Raw genomic sequence first — 15,538 nt, 5'->3', positions numbered from 1 at the left:
CAGCAACAGTGCGTGATGGAATAGGCAACTGGGTGGGGGTAAGGAGGGGGCTGCGGTGGGGTGGGGTTGGGGAGGGATAATAGGATAGGGGTGGAGGACGGTTAAGTGGTGCTAGGGAGCTAGCTGGGACAAGGTGGACAGAGAGAGTAGGGCAGCTAGATGCAGTCGGGAGGTTAGAAAGAGGGCAGGAGAGAGAGGGGGAAGGGTAGCAGAAAAGGAGAGAAGTAGAAAGACTGGGTGCATGATGGAATAGAGGGCTGTGTAGTGCTGGAATGGGAACTTTCGGACTTTAGGAAGTATGTAGAATGTAGGAATGCAGGGAGTGGTAGGGGTGAGGAGAGAGATGGACTCGGGGAGAGGTTCTGGGATGGGCTTATATGGGCATGACAACCAATAAACTATCTGTCCTCATGAATGGACACCAACTGTGGCCAAGACACAACTGGTCCACCCTGTTGCTGAGCATGCCGCCCAGCGAGACTTTCTTCATTTCAATGACTGCTTCACAGCCTGTGCCATATGGATCCTTCCCACCAATACCAGCTTTTCTGAATTCCGCAGGTGGGAATTCTCCCTGCAATATATCCTAAGTTTTCTTAAGCATCCTGGCCTCAACCTTCATTAGTCATTGTCCTCACCCATATAGCCCCTCCCCCATTCCCATTCCAGCACTAAACAGCTCCCTCTTCCACCAATGCACCCAGTCTTTTTACTTCTCTCCTTTTCTGCTACACCTCCCCCTCTCTCCCCAACCCTCTGTCTAACCTCCTGACTGCACCTAGCTGCCCTACCCTCTCTCCACCTCGTCCCTGCAAGCTCCCCAGCAGCACTTAACAGTCCCCCACCCATACCCAAATATCCCTCCCCCTCCCCACCCCAGCCTCCTCCTAGTTACTTCTCCTATCATGCATTGCTGCTTCTGCCTGTAGTGTGGCTTCAGCTGCCACAGACTGTGGTCATGTGTGTTTGAGTGTGTGTGTGTGTCAGTCGTTTATTTATGACAAAGGCCTTGTTGACCAAAACTTTTTTTGTGACAGTCTTTTTGTTGTGCCTATCTGCGACTAAGCATCTCCCCTTTATGGTGAGTAGCAACTATCTGTTTCATAATATTGTTCCATCCTGGATTTTCTGTTGTCTCTCATTTTATTTTTAGAAATAGGCTCTGATCAAAAAATGAGAGACAGTTCTGGTCTGTTGATAATTCATCAACAGGTACCTGAATTCCACTTGTTTCTGCAAAGATAAATAGGTTGCGCATCTAAATCACACCATTTGTTATAGAAACGTACATTGTTAAAGTGAAAGAAAAATCTTGCATATCTGAAACTTGTAGACTATGTTTTCATGGCCACTTGCATCTCTACTGGCTACAGCACAATTTTCACTTTCTGAAAGATATAATTGCCATTTCCCTGTTTTATACCACAATCTAAATTTCAGCCCTAGACCATTATCAAGTGTTACAACTGTAGAGATGCTCTGGTCCTCTGGCTCCTAGGTACCACTTACACAGATTTAGCATCTCACCACGTTGCAAGAATTCAGAGACAGTATGGTGACGATTCTGCATTGGACACATTGTCTCCAAATCCGTTACATATTATGTGGGTAATGATGAGCCTTCTACAGCTGTCATCATGACCTTGGTGTCATGCTATGGCACTTCCAGAGCATGCACAATCTGAAATACGCAGCAGACATATTTGTGGAGTATACTCGTTTATACAATGTCCCAATTCTTGGCACATCACAAACATTTCAGTTCAATGACTGACACAACATACGTCAAGACTTATTCACACCCAAGCAGAGTCCTGGAAATGCAAAAATCTGACAAGCAGAGTCCTGGAAATGTACAAATCAGATATCCTTCACTTGCACTGTTTCAGCAGTAAACATCCACTACACATGCGAACACTGTCTTAGTTCATCCATGCATTAAGCAGAGCACAATTCACAGAATATTAATCACTGGCTTTTTGTAGTTCATCAATGTTTTGTTCATGTTTATACGCACAAAAGCTAACAGACCAACCATGTGGTATAACTGCGGCTCCGTACAAAAGTAAAATCGTTAACACTTTTCACTCTCCAGCTCAAATTAATAATTGTCATCTTCTGAAAATTCGGCATTTCTGTCTGACAGTTTGCCCAGTTCTGAGCCATTATCCAAGAGTGCTGAGTCTGATAAGTGATACTTGTATGCCAAATTATCTGAATTTCAGTGCTACTATGTTTTCATGCACCTATCAATGTAGGAATAATGCAACACGTCATGAAACATAACAACCTACGACAATGCTCCTAGTGCACGAGAAACTCATGTAACAACGGCAAAGTCAATGAGACACTGAAGCATGCATCAAATAAATGCCTTGAATATAGAACTTCTATTGCCTCCTAGAGATGAACATTACAATTACCTCAAGCCAAATAACTATTCTTGCAACACACCAACTGAAAAGACACTTTTAAATGGCAGCTAAATACGATGCAACTAAAGAATATATGGAATATATACAAAGGATTCAAGATTAACTCTTACCAAAGAGTGGTATATTCGTAACCCCAATGTTTTAACTGGCAGACACTTTAACAGGGTGTATATGACCCGGGAAATCCAGGGAAAATCCGGGAATTTTTCATTGTTTTAGTTTTCAGATAAATTTTTGTAATTCTGACGGGTGAGAACTGATTCTCTAGCAAAGAATAATACTGCAGCAAAAAAAAAAAAAAAAAACAGAGGGGGCAGCGGGGGGGGGGGGGGGGGGGGGGGGGGGGGGGGAGGAATAAATCTTTAGTTGCAAAGGAAATGCGCCATTTACAACAAGAAAACACAGTGCATGCACAAGCATCTGCAAACAGCAAAAATATGTCAAAGGCCTTAGGAAGGAGACTATGTAATACTTGATAACAATAAACTCCTTTCTATGAGCGTGAAGTCACAACTGTTTACATTAGGCTCATTTAAGCGGTTGCCAGCAGGCTCATGCGGATGTGCAGTTGACTTCCGAAAGAGCAGTACCTTCTCCCGCTTCCGGCAGTAGCTGCAAACAGCCAAATGCTAACGAGAAAAATTTTTCTTGCGCACCCTAGCTGCCAGATTCGCTCATGTGCAGAGTTGTAGTGGGGAGGGGGGTAGTTGTTTGCATTAAGTGATTTTGCTGTTTCCTCTTCGTTTACAGCTCCCACGTCAAATGAAAACAAAACAGATTTCTGTGGCCGGGAGCTATCAAACAAATTAAAATACATTCAAATAATTATGGAAGGCAAAAATATATTATTAGTTTCAGTTTTCTGATTTGATTTTATTTACAAGTTTTTAGCATTCACACATAAATGTCTTTGCAGAATAATGAAGTTATTGTTGTCAGTTTGGTAAAGAAATTTGGCTTTATTAATCTTTCTTCCTGAGGCAATCAATTTATTTGAAACGAAGTGTTTCATTCCACAGTATTGGCTAGTTCTAATTGTTCGCATAATTTCAAGTGCATGTTTCCATCTTCTGGCCATGTACGGCATTATGTCATAATAAAGAACCAAACATAAGATAGTACAGTACTGCTACTCCAAGAAAATTTATGTCCCATAAACCACACTGAGAAGCTTAATATCAGGTGGGACCTACTTCATTGTGAATCACGACAAACCAATGTGCACTTCAGGCTGAATTATGCATTTCAGTATAGTTTATGAAATTCCGATACTCTTGGAGTATCCTCTGATGTCCTGTTTCTTTTATGGTGTAATGTAAGATCTCTTTATGCTTTATACATACAAACATGCGGGCTTCCTCCATCACAGCTGTGCAGGAGCAATAATGCCCGTTTTCTGGTACCTCAGGCACTGCTAAATCAAACCTATTTGTGACAGTCTTGCTATAGTATTGTGAATGGTGGTTTGAAAGACGTTACTTTCGAAGGAAATTTCCTTTTACAAAAGATGAATTATGTTATGTGTGAGCAAGTGGGATGAATTTCTTAAATCACAGAGTGTTTGGCTCTCGTTTAAAACTGAACACCTTGAGGACCAGCCACATAGATGAAATTCGAGCCCAGAAGACCAGAGATCGTAAATTTACTGACAGATTTGTGTGTCATACCTTAAAGTATAACACACACAGAAAAGATCAATATTACATGTGAAAGCTTAGCTTCTCTTGTAGCTTATTAATCTTAGAGACCAATATTATATGTGAAAGCTTAGCTTTTCTTGTTGCTACACTATGTATATTAATGTTAACCATTAACTTTTCCTCTTTGTGTATTCGTGGTACATAAGTGCTATTGGCTTACTACAGCAGTTGTCCTATGCTCTGAATATCTGTTGTCATCGGCTGGCGAGATCACTTGGCATGAGATATGATTGGCTTACAATAGGGCATCGCAATCTCGATTTCAAACCTCTGAAAACTAATGTGATGTGTTCAGTGCAATTCAAATTTACACTTTCGTAATACGAAAATAAGCAGCGTACATGTTGCTGATATCAAAGGTCTTTCCAAAACTTCTCTCTCTCCAAAACTTCTCTCCTTTTTTTTCATCAAAGGCCGTTCCAGAACTTCTCTCCCCTCTTCCCATTTTTCCGGGAAGTTCTACGCCAGTGTATAAAACTTTAACCATTCAAAGGATTGATAAGTTTTACAGTTCCAAGGGAAAAATCTACGGAAATCCTTCTATCACTTAGCAGAGAAAAAGTGTATTTTTGCCCGGGAAAAAGTATATTTCTAAACGGGGTACCTGGGAAAAGTTCTGGATATTTTTTTTTCCCTTGTCCATGTATACACCCTGTTTAAGTAAGACATTGTATTCCCTACAATAACCTGTTTACAAAACTTAAGGAACCATCTTTCAGGGCAGAAACTACAAATACTCCTCAGGCCCTAGATTATGCAGATAAAATTGGGCTACCAACAGCTCACTGGAGACACACAAGCAGTTGAATCCTTTTTCAAGCTGATGCTGATCCTGAATCCAAATAAACATAGATGTTAATGCAGTTCTGTCTTGAGCTTCAACAACATGCAACTAAGCTTGGAAAAGCACGAATGGGGGCATTATTGAAAGAACTCCAAAAAATTTTGTCAGCACTTATGAAGATCGCATCATGTGGTGTTTTAATAAAATGTAACTGTCCTTCTCAAAGACGTAATGTGTGCAGCCCAAAGCAATTGGCTTTAGAGAGAGAATTAACCAGTGCGCACAACGTGAAGGAGAGTAATAAGAGAAGAAATGAAGTTAAGCTTGTGGGAAAACTGGCACTGCTTTACTTCCTCACAATGTTGAGACAATCTCTCAAGCAGACAGATTAATATACTAGATTATGACTGCGTTTTTTAGTATGCATTAATCTTGAAACAACAGGGAACTTAAGAAACATGAAAGCAATAATATATTTCCTAATTTGCAAAATCATTTGAATATCCTTTGAAACGACACACATTTACTGCACTAACAATGTATTCACCGAGTTTCTTTCTTACTTAACTTTGGGTTGATCAGATACGACAAACATATCCATTATGGGAAAAAAACCTCTCCTAAGCATTTTTGAAACTATAACAGCAGAATTGGTACCTTTCATAGTTCAACCACGAAGCTCCAGGGACACTTGTTTTTTATAGTTTCAATTTCTTGGCATTAGCTGAATGGTGTGCAACACTAGCATCCCGTTTTGCTGCACTGAGCCTCTGCACCTGGCCCCGGACTTCATCTTGTAGTTGATTGAAGAATGCAGTGGATGACTTAATGCCACGATCAGCACCAGAATCTTCCAACTGAAAACAATGAGGTATGATTATAGAAAAGTTTTTATATGTAAACATAATTCACTAGCACACAGTATACAAAACATGAGCATTCGTATGAACTAAAACAAACAATACACAACTGTTTAAAAAAATATGAGGCTGAGGTCCTATTGTTGCATGAGAAAAGAAAAGGATGAAGGAAAATAACATCTGAGGTCATTCACAAAAGAAAGGTCACTTTAAAATGTTAGAGAACCATTCTCTCAGTATTGTATCCATAAAATTAATATTTTCTCCCATTGTAGTCTACTACTATTGCCCAGCTCCATTTAATTTTGGTGAATGCTAAGGGTACAGATACTTATACTTAATATATACTTTTGCCTATTGCTTTTAGTGTGGTCATGATATTCATTGCTGCTACGTGAAGCTTATTGAATTTTCATCAATATAACTGGCTTTCATACCTGACTTTCAATTTATGGGGGCAATCCTCTCAAAAGAGAAGTAACAAGATGGGTATACAAAATATTCTCAATGTCATTTATGACACGATTTAAATATCAGTATGTGTAGTGTGTACACAAGTAATTAAAAATTCTGCTGTTTAATTTCTCAAAAGAGTTATTCATATGATAGGTGAAATAATATTTGCTTGCCTTTGAGATGTTACTGCCTCTAACCAGTACACCAGACACCTTTTGCTTCTCCACCATTCTCTGGGCACGCCTCTTCTGTGCCATCTTCTTACGACGACGCTCCCTTTTTCGGTCAGTGGCAGTCTTCTCTGCCGTGCTAGCAATGTCTCCACCTCCGCGTGGTTTTGCTGCAAAGTTTAATAAAAGTTATGTATTAAAAAATACCACAAAAATTATTTATTAAAACATTTACCCTTGCATCACAGTACAAAGTAAATAGAGAATTAATAACAGTATGAATTCCAGGGTATATGTAAAACTCAGATGTCCTTCAGATTTAACATGTTTGTCCAACTTTCAGACACTCAGGTAAGAAATTTAAGCTTCTGAATCAAAAGAGAACTCCCATAACTAAAGGGAGATCTTGTGCAGCTCTCTGCTTGTCAAATGATTACTGTTGGTCACCCAAGAATCCATTGTGAATGAAGCATATGAGAATAAATACAAACTGCATCCATCAGTTAATCTGTAATTTCTCCCAACAGAGTATAATATTCACACACAATGGTGGCAGGAGAAAACACACATAAAATGTATTGAAATGTGCAAGCTTTTGGAGCCAGTGGATCCTTTTGGAAAAAGGGTTTAAGGGAAAGGAAGAGGAATGAAGGAAAATGACTGCTAAAGTTTGTGAATGGAGGGAAGTTATATGACAGTCACCCAGAACCCCCGAGTCCGGGAAGACTTACTGGACGAGATGGAGATGAAAATGAAAGAAGAAAGAAATTTTTGTGTGTAAAATCAAATCTGCACATAACTGAAATTGTGCCAGTAGATTCTTTTTTAGTGAAAGTGAAATATAAGTTACAATTAAGGCACTGCTCTTATTTTGGGGGACGTATTAGAGTCAGTTTATGCAAAGCAAATTTCTGATTTGTATATCCAAGTGTTTCACTTTCTGAGATAAAGAGATAAATCCAGTATATTTGCTCCTAATTCCTGAAGTGCACTTTGTATTTGCTTTGTGTGTGACTTACATTTGACTTCTTCTGGTGCAAGTAAAGTTGCATCACTAGTAGCCGCAGGTGCCACCTCCTCAACAGAAACTGCTGGGAGATTTGTTACTACTTTCACTTCAGGAGCAACCTATGACAATAAAATGAAAGTAATCAAACTAACACTTAGAAACATGCACAAAGGAACAGATGACAAATCAGTTCCAAATGGCTCTGAGCACTATGGGACTTAACATCTGTGGTCATCAGTCCCCTAGAACTTAGAACTACTTAAACCTAACTAACCTAAGGACATCACACACATCCATGCCCGAGGCAGGATTCGAACCTGCAACCGTAGCAGTCGCGCGGTTCCGGACTGCGCGCCTAGAACTGCTAGACCACCGCGGCCGGCGACAAATCAGTTCAATGGATTGAAAACGCCTTTATTTAAATATACTGTGAATTCGATTACACTTGTATTCGTCTTCTTCTTGAATATCACAAAAAGAAGCATTCAGTCTAGCTGCTACTCTATCTACTGCTATAAGTAACTATTTTAGCATAAAACATGATACACCAAAAGGACCAAATATGGTTAAGGGGATTATGAAATGCTCAATTTACAGTCAAAGTCTCTTTGCAGTGTGTCATTTTAACAGTCACTCATGAACACTGAGAAAAAACTTCCACATTAGTGTCGCATAATTCAAATCCTTATGCGCCTCCTCCCACTTCATTATCCACAACTGAGATTGAAATACTAGGAGCTACAAAGAAGTTTGAGCCACAGCCTTCCTTGCCGATAACTGTGATCTACATGCTCTTCCAAATTTAGCTTTTCACAATATTTCTAATCTGTGACAGTGAAATGTTGAGCCTTAATGACTGTGGTCAATACCTTCATTTATCCTAAAAGTCTATGACCAATTACCTCACTATTCTGCATGATTCACAACTTATGTCAATGCACCCCTACTCTGTGAAGTCCCTTGAAATTTTAAACCACAGGCACATACATTTTCTCACTGTAATCACAAATAACATAAGTGAAAATGTGTGTGTTGATCAGCAACTGGAGACACTATCCTCTTTACTAAAACAGTTCTCAACCTACCACTGCACGCTGACCAAAAGCTGAAACTCTGAAATGGAATCACCAGTATGATCAAAAGTAGGGTACAGTAGAATCTACATATAAATCTTTACAACCCACCTAACAGTGTGTGGTGGAAGATGCTCTGTGTATCAGTGTTGTTTTGCCCTTTTCTGTTTCAACCGTAAAAGATTCACACAGGAAGAATGATAGTTTGAAAGCGTCCATGCAAGTTTGAATCTCTATAATTTTACCTTCATGATCTTTTCATTAAATATACATAGGAGGAGACTAGTATAGTTTCTTGCTCCAGTTCTCTTTAGTGACAGTGAATATGCTTTGCTTCTGATGCAAACTGAACCATCTGGGTGAAAAAGAAGCATCTATTTACACCCATTTACACCAAAAAGCAATACCATCTACATTCAGTGTATTCACGTTAACAGTATCGCAAAAAGGTTACACAAAGCAAACTGTCATTGTAATGAAAAAAAATTTAAAAAAGTCACTTATGACATTTTCTATTACACTTTGAATCACTTATGAGGTGTGAACAAAAAGTAAAAGGAATTTCTTAATTCTGCAGGTTTTATTCAAACTATTTTCAATTTTTTTATCTTATTGGTACACATGTTCCTAATGTACATTAGCATTCTAGCTGTTTTGAATATTTAATTTATTGTTGACAGTCAAAAAGGTTACATATAATTTTGACTGCTCTGCAAATTTTTACTTTTGAAAAAGATGGATCAAAAAATCTGCATTAAATTTTGCTTGGAAAATGAAATAAAGTGCTGCACTGCATCTGAAATGTTGGCTGTAGTTTTTGGTGAATCTACTATGAATAAGACAAGGGTTTACAACTGGTATAAATGTTTCAAAGAGGGTCACATGAAGACACTGAAGATTATGCCCTGGCACATCAGTTACTGATGACAATGTGAAACAAGTAAAGAAAATGGTTCCGAAAAATTGCCAAATCATTATCACTATCAGAGGTTGCTGATGATGTCAGCATATCCTTTCGCTCATGCCAAGCAATTTTTTTTTTTTTTTCAGATATTTTGGGCATAAAACTTGTGGCAGAAAAGTTCTTTCTAAAATTGTTGAATTGCTGAATGAAGTCGTCAATGATCCAGAACTTCTAAAGAAAGAGATAACAGATGATGAAACATGGGTATACAGGCATGATGTTGAAAACAAATCCCAATCGTCCCAATGAAAATTGCCCAGAGAGCCAAGACCAAAAAATATTCAACAAGTTCGATCACACGTGAAAGGTTCTCCTCACTGTTTTCTTTGATTACAATAGGATAGGGCATCACGAGTTCCTGCCTTCTGGTTGTATGGTCAATAACACGCTGAAGTTGTGCGCCATTTGCGTGAAACAATCTGAAGAAAATGACTAGAATTGTGACAAAACCACTAGTGGAAATTACATCACAATAATACAATAATGCTCCTGCTCACATCTCAATACTTGTTCATGATTTTTTGGCAAAAAAATGAAACTGTTAATGTTGCCTCAGCCACCATATTTGCTGGATATGGGCCCCTACAACTTCTTTCTATACCCGAGGCTGAAAAGAACCGTGAAAGGATGTTGTTTTGCCACCACTGATGAGATAAAAACAGAACTACTGAAGAAGCTGAACACCTTAATGAAAAGTGTGATTCCAAGACTAGAAAAAGTGTTTGCACAAGTGTATTATATCTCAGGGAGATTACTTTTAAGAAGACAAAGTTGTTGATGGAAAAAAAAGATTCTTTGAGAAAAACAATAATTCCTCTCACTTTTTGATCACACCTCATATGCTTAGGTTTAACTGTGCATTTAATTTGGAACAATGAGAAGTTTTGTGTATTTTCATTCGTGCTTCCATTTGACATAAATATTGAAACTATGTTGGTGTTGTAATATGCACATTCTTTCAGATAGAATGGTGTCCTTTGCTACACACCAAGATTTTCAGTTTTCTTACCAGACTAAATCCAAACTTCTATTTCATTTCTTAGTGGGATTATAGTTGCATATACTTTACTTCATTAATTTATTACTCTTATATAATAGCTGGATCTCATCGGTCCCCTGCCTTGAGGCCAGCTAGAATGAGAGGCATTTCTACTGGCATACGTCTGTGTAGTGTGTACACACAGTGATCTGAACTGTTACAGGATGTGACACACCTATACTGACAGCAGACATAAATGAATACGAAGTATAAATATGAACAAATCTGGTCATTTTATTCGGATCTTTTCGTGCAAGTGGCACATAACTTCCAGCAGTATTCCTTACCAAGAGACCAATGTGCTCATATTTTAAAAGTTAAGGCTTTGTAGATAACATATTCTTCTTGTTAACTGAAGGGGATAGTTGGAAAAGAAAAGCTAATTAGATATCATAGTGAGAAGAATATTAGTACTAACTAGCAGTACGTGAAATGGAAGTGCCTTTGTCCTCTGTCCACGGCAGAACCCTTTCTTTCATAGATACAAGGAAACATCAATTTATTGGCAGTTGCTGTGGTTTTTGTACCCTTTGTAGGGAAACCATATTTTTCCCTATTTCCCTGTTTTCTTGTAGGAATTTGGTCCACAAGGAAATGTTAATGTTAATACTAGTCGAAACACTAAAGGAAACAGAACATCCTCTAACAATCTTCCACTATGAGAGTATTAAGGATGCTTCCATTCTGATAAATGTTCATAGTCTTATGAACAAGCTGATCACTTCAAAATTTCAGAACAGTTCCCGAATAACATACCAAATTAAATATACAAGATTATGTTACTACAATTTTGCCTACCGGAAACCTCTCAATGGTACATTCCAAATGAGGCGATACCTCACTAGCATACTAGAAAGCCTTTGAACACATTTGAAACCACTCAGCGGTGCTATGTCCTTTTATGGACTTGTGCAAGTAAAAACAATAAGTATGACAACAGAGCTTGAAAAAAAATGCAACCCTAAAATTAAATTTATGTTCTCACAATGGCTCCATCAGACAGCTTGAAGTGAATCAACACGCAGTGTACTGTAGCCTCTAATACTTTATACATCACAGCCCACTTTATGCTGTCACTCTCTTGCTTTATATACCTATGACCCTTTGTATCCTGACAAATGCCACTAGAACTTTGTAGCATTCAGAAAAACAAGTCACCTTTTGTACTATACCAATATACAGGCTCACACAGCAGTAAGAACTGGAGATGAAATAGAACAGATGCCTCACTTACTATACTCACTTCAATGGAAACATGCAACATTTCATTCGAAAGAGATAAAAAGTGGAGCAATGGCAAAATTTTTCCTTTGGTGGAAGAGTACTTAACACCCTACACCACTGTATTGAATGTAATGCCATAAGTCAAAGAATAGAAAGAAATTAAGGGTTCAACATACTGACAGAAATATTCCTGCAGAATTAAGAAGCAGTTAAATGTTCACCATGAGACCTACCCGACAAAACAGAGAAATTAGAAGAAGATTTAGGAAAGGTAATGCATAGCTACAATTCCAGGGACATATGAAATAATACACACTGTGAAATACATCATGGAGGCACTTCACATGAAAAGTGGTACGATCATTTGATTGACACACACTCACAAAAACAGTAAGCAGTAATGTTGCATAGCAGAATTTGTGTACAAAACAAACTGTTAACATGCAACAACAAACCCTCACCATTTTAGGAGTGTAATGAAAGTTTGATAATGCATCAAGCTTGGAAAATAAATTTGCCATGAGGGTGCGGATTTCACGATGTTCTGCAGGCTCTTCTTCTGGCTTCTCCTGCCCAGGTGCTGCATCGTTAGATGTTTTTTCTTTCTGCTTTAGGTACTCCTGCACAGAAAATTGGATTGAAAATGAACACACGCATCTAAAGTAAACTGAATATTAAATTAAATGAACTGATTTTTCTTTGCACGTGATCTTGTTGATAATAATGACTTTTTGTTTCCTCAATAGTAGCAGCTCAGCTTGATTACTCTCTGTGGCACACAAATCATAAACTTAATAAGGTAATATGCTTCAACAAATGAATATAAAATGAAAGATGTAGTTGCAGAAACTGATTAAAAGAATAAATACTGTTTCCTTATGCTATGAGGGAACTTCAAAAAGTAAGTTACACATTATTAAAGCATGCCAAGTAATTTTTATTGGATGCTACATTACACTTCCAAGTGACACAGAGACATGACAGTTTTTCATAGTCAAAGTCTATAAACAAGGAGTCAGAAATTCTATGAACTGCTCAATTTCTCAGTGATAGAAATCTGCTCCCTCATCAAAGAAACATTTGAGAATTGCTGCATGAATGGTCTCATTACAGAAAAAATCTCCCCCCCAAGATGTCCTTTCAGTTTGCCAAACAGATGGATATTTCATGTTGCAAGATCTGGACTTAACAATCAGCATTATCCATGTTTGTGTGGCCTTGGTCAAACTGTTGACACCATTTCTCTATGACTGGACACGAAACTGCATTACCAGAATTTCGTGGTGAATCTGAGTGTAATTTAGGCATTTTACCCACAAGAACCATACTTCAACTTTGGAGTGTTTCAAGTTGCTGCACTGTGTCACTTGCACATGTGATGCACTTATCATTAATATCACAACAGAACTGTGTCATCAGCAGGAAAGTGAGACCATGTAATCTCTTCTGACAATGTGCCATTCTTGTTGCAAAATGATCTCAGTGTGGGACAATATGTAACTTTCTCTCTGTACTGACTATGTATTATTTCTGCTCTTGTTGTTAAGGTCCTCAGTCTGAAGGCTGGTTTGACGCAGTTCTCTCAGCTAGTGTGTACGGTGCAAGTCTCTTCATTTCTGCAGAACTACTGTAACCTACATCCACTTGAACATGCTTACTGTAGTCAAGTCTCCTTCTCCCTCTACACATTTTATCCTCAGGATGTGAACCTCAGCATGTGCCCTATCAGTCTATTCCTTCTTTTAATCAAATTGTGCCATAAATTTCTTTCATCCACAACTCCTCATCAGTCAGCTGATCTATTCACCTATTCTTCAACTTTCTCCAGTGGCACCACATTTCGAAGTTCCTTTTCTCTACTTGCCTGTGCAGTTGCCATCCATGATTCACTTCCATATACATTTAAATTCCAGACAAATAGTTTTAGTAAAAAACTTTTCTTGCTATTGCCAGTCTGCATTTTACACCCTCTCTACTTTGGCCATTACTGATTATTTTGCTGCTCAAATCTCAAAACTCATCACCCACTTTTAGTGTTCCTAATATAATTCTCTCACTACCACTTGATTTAATTTTGTTGATGTTCATCTTATATTCTTTTTTCAAGACATTATTCCTTCCACTCAAGTCATCTTCCCAAGTCGTTTGCTGTCACTGTCAAATTACAATGTTATTGACAAACCTTAATGTTTCTATTTTTCCTTCCTAAACTTTAATTCAACCTGTATATTTCTCCTTGCTTTCCCTTGCTATTTTCTCAGTGTAGAAATTGAGTACCTTTGGGAAACCCTAACTCATTCCCTTCTCGACTACCACATATGTTCAGTAATTATGCAGGTAAATGGTTTAATAACAGAAAACAGTGCACTATATTTCTTCCTATTGCATTCAACAACCTTAAAGTAGATTGAAAATGCAGCATAAATGTTAGAATGGCTTTAGAACGATACAGTTTTGACACAGATAAATTTTTCAGAGGGGAAATAAGTTTTTCAACCAATTAACTTGCTCATTGTAATACATTCATAATATGGTATTATTGTAACTAGTAAGATGAAGTTCTAAGCAATTCATCTTGGCAAGAACAACTCTGAAACACTGTAACTTTTCATGTATATGAAGTCTGTTAATGGAGAAAGAAGCAAAAGAGGGGACTGCCTACAGAGTCAAGTGGTATAAACCAAAAGTCAATGGCAAAATATAGTTGGTAGCCTGTAGAATTGACAAAAAAGGACTCTGTTGTTAGCACTGGTACTGAAAATATTATTCAGAATATGTCTTTTGTGGCCAGAGCTTCAATATTTTCACATGTCAATCTCACATGCCCCTGCTACATACAGGATACACTGCAGTGAACACCTCAGCAGTGCTGACAGTAAAATTATGTATCTTTCTGTAAATAGTGAACATATCTAGAGGACTATCCTAATATCAATGTAAACTCATATGTTGTTAATATTCTAATGGGAGTCCAGCATATGCCTAGAATTAATAAGAAAAAATACAACATTGAACATAGGTGAATATGTACAATATATAATTTTTCAAGTTCAAGTGATACAGTCTAAAAGATAAACCACAAACTACTCACTAATTTATCTGATACTCAGGAAATAGGCCTACAACTACACACACCTGCTCATACACCTCAGCAAGACTCAGTTTGCTCTTTTCCTGATCCAGGATGAGTCTCTTTCTATATTCATGAGGAGATTCTACTGGTTTCTGCTTCCTCACTACATCATCCCAAGCACGGTCTTTAATTCTTTGTCTAATTATGTCCTCCAATTTCAGAGTGGTCTTCTCAGTTCGCACAGGAGCTGCAGACAATAGGTAAACAGTGCTGCAAGATTTGTTTACAACAAAATACAGTACATGAAATAATAGCTTCCCTTTGTGTGAACTTATAAGTCGACACAGGTTGAACACTAAATGAATTCAAAAGCACCTCCAACAATAAGACATCAGATATCTCAAAAAGCAACAACTATGTCACTGGAGGGCAATTCTGCTGAATCCCTCATCGTCAAAATTTCTGTTGCTTGCAAGTAAATAAATTAAACACGACGATTTGTAGTACTATATTGACTAATGATGTTGGTCCTGACAGTTCATGCTAATTTTAATCACACACTGTGCAATTCTGTCTACCAGTTCATGCTAATTTTAATCACACACTGTGCAATTCTGTCTACAAATGGGAGAAGAGAAAGTTTCCTGCCTATAAGACTCCAAACATGTCAAACTTTCTTTTGTTACTGCCACAGTCTCCATGTCATATAAGCAGTGGACACAGCACAATTTTTCACAGTTTATCTCAAATA

The 15,538-nt window shown here is 38.0% G+C and overlaps 1 protein-coding gene across 1 annotated transcript in view; it reads right to left on the bottom strand.

The window, feature by feature from the left end:
• The window catches only part of LOC124797871 (U3 small nucleolar ribonucleoprotein protein MPP10), an 86,445-nt gene that overhangs the window by 22,246 nt on the left and 48,661 nt on the right, over window positions 1-15,538 (bottom strand). The window contains exons 6-10 of the mRNA XM_047260959.1: window positions 14,850-15,034; window positions 12,176-12,334; window positions 7,425-7,533; window positions 6,409-6,575; window positions 5,577-5,776 (exon numbers count right to left, since the gene is read on the bottom strand). Coding sequence (XP_047116915.1) covers window positions 5,618-5,776; window positions 6,409-6,575; window positions 7,425-7,533; window positions 12,176-12,334; window positions 14,850-15,034 — 779 coding nt within the window. The 3' untranslated portion in view covers window positions 5,577-5,617. The remainder of the gene's footprint in view (window positions 1-5,576; window positions 5,777-6,408; window positions 6,576-7,424; window positions 7,534-12,175; window positions 12,335-14,849; window positions 15,035-15,538) is intronic.

The sequence above is a fragment of the Schistocerca piceifrons genome, chromosome 5 (genome assembly GCF_021461385.2).
Source record: "Schistocerca piceifrons isolate TAMUIC-IGC-003096 chromosome 5, iqSchPice1.1, whole genome shotgun sequence".
NCBI classification, from domain to species: Eukaryota; Metazoa; Arthropoda; class Insecta; order Orthoptera; family Acrididae; genus Schistocerca; species Schistocerca piceifrons.
This window is presented reverse-complemented; position numbering and strand designations above follow the sequence as displayed.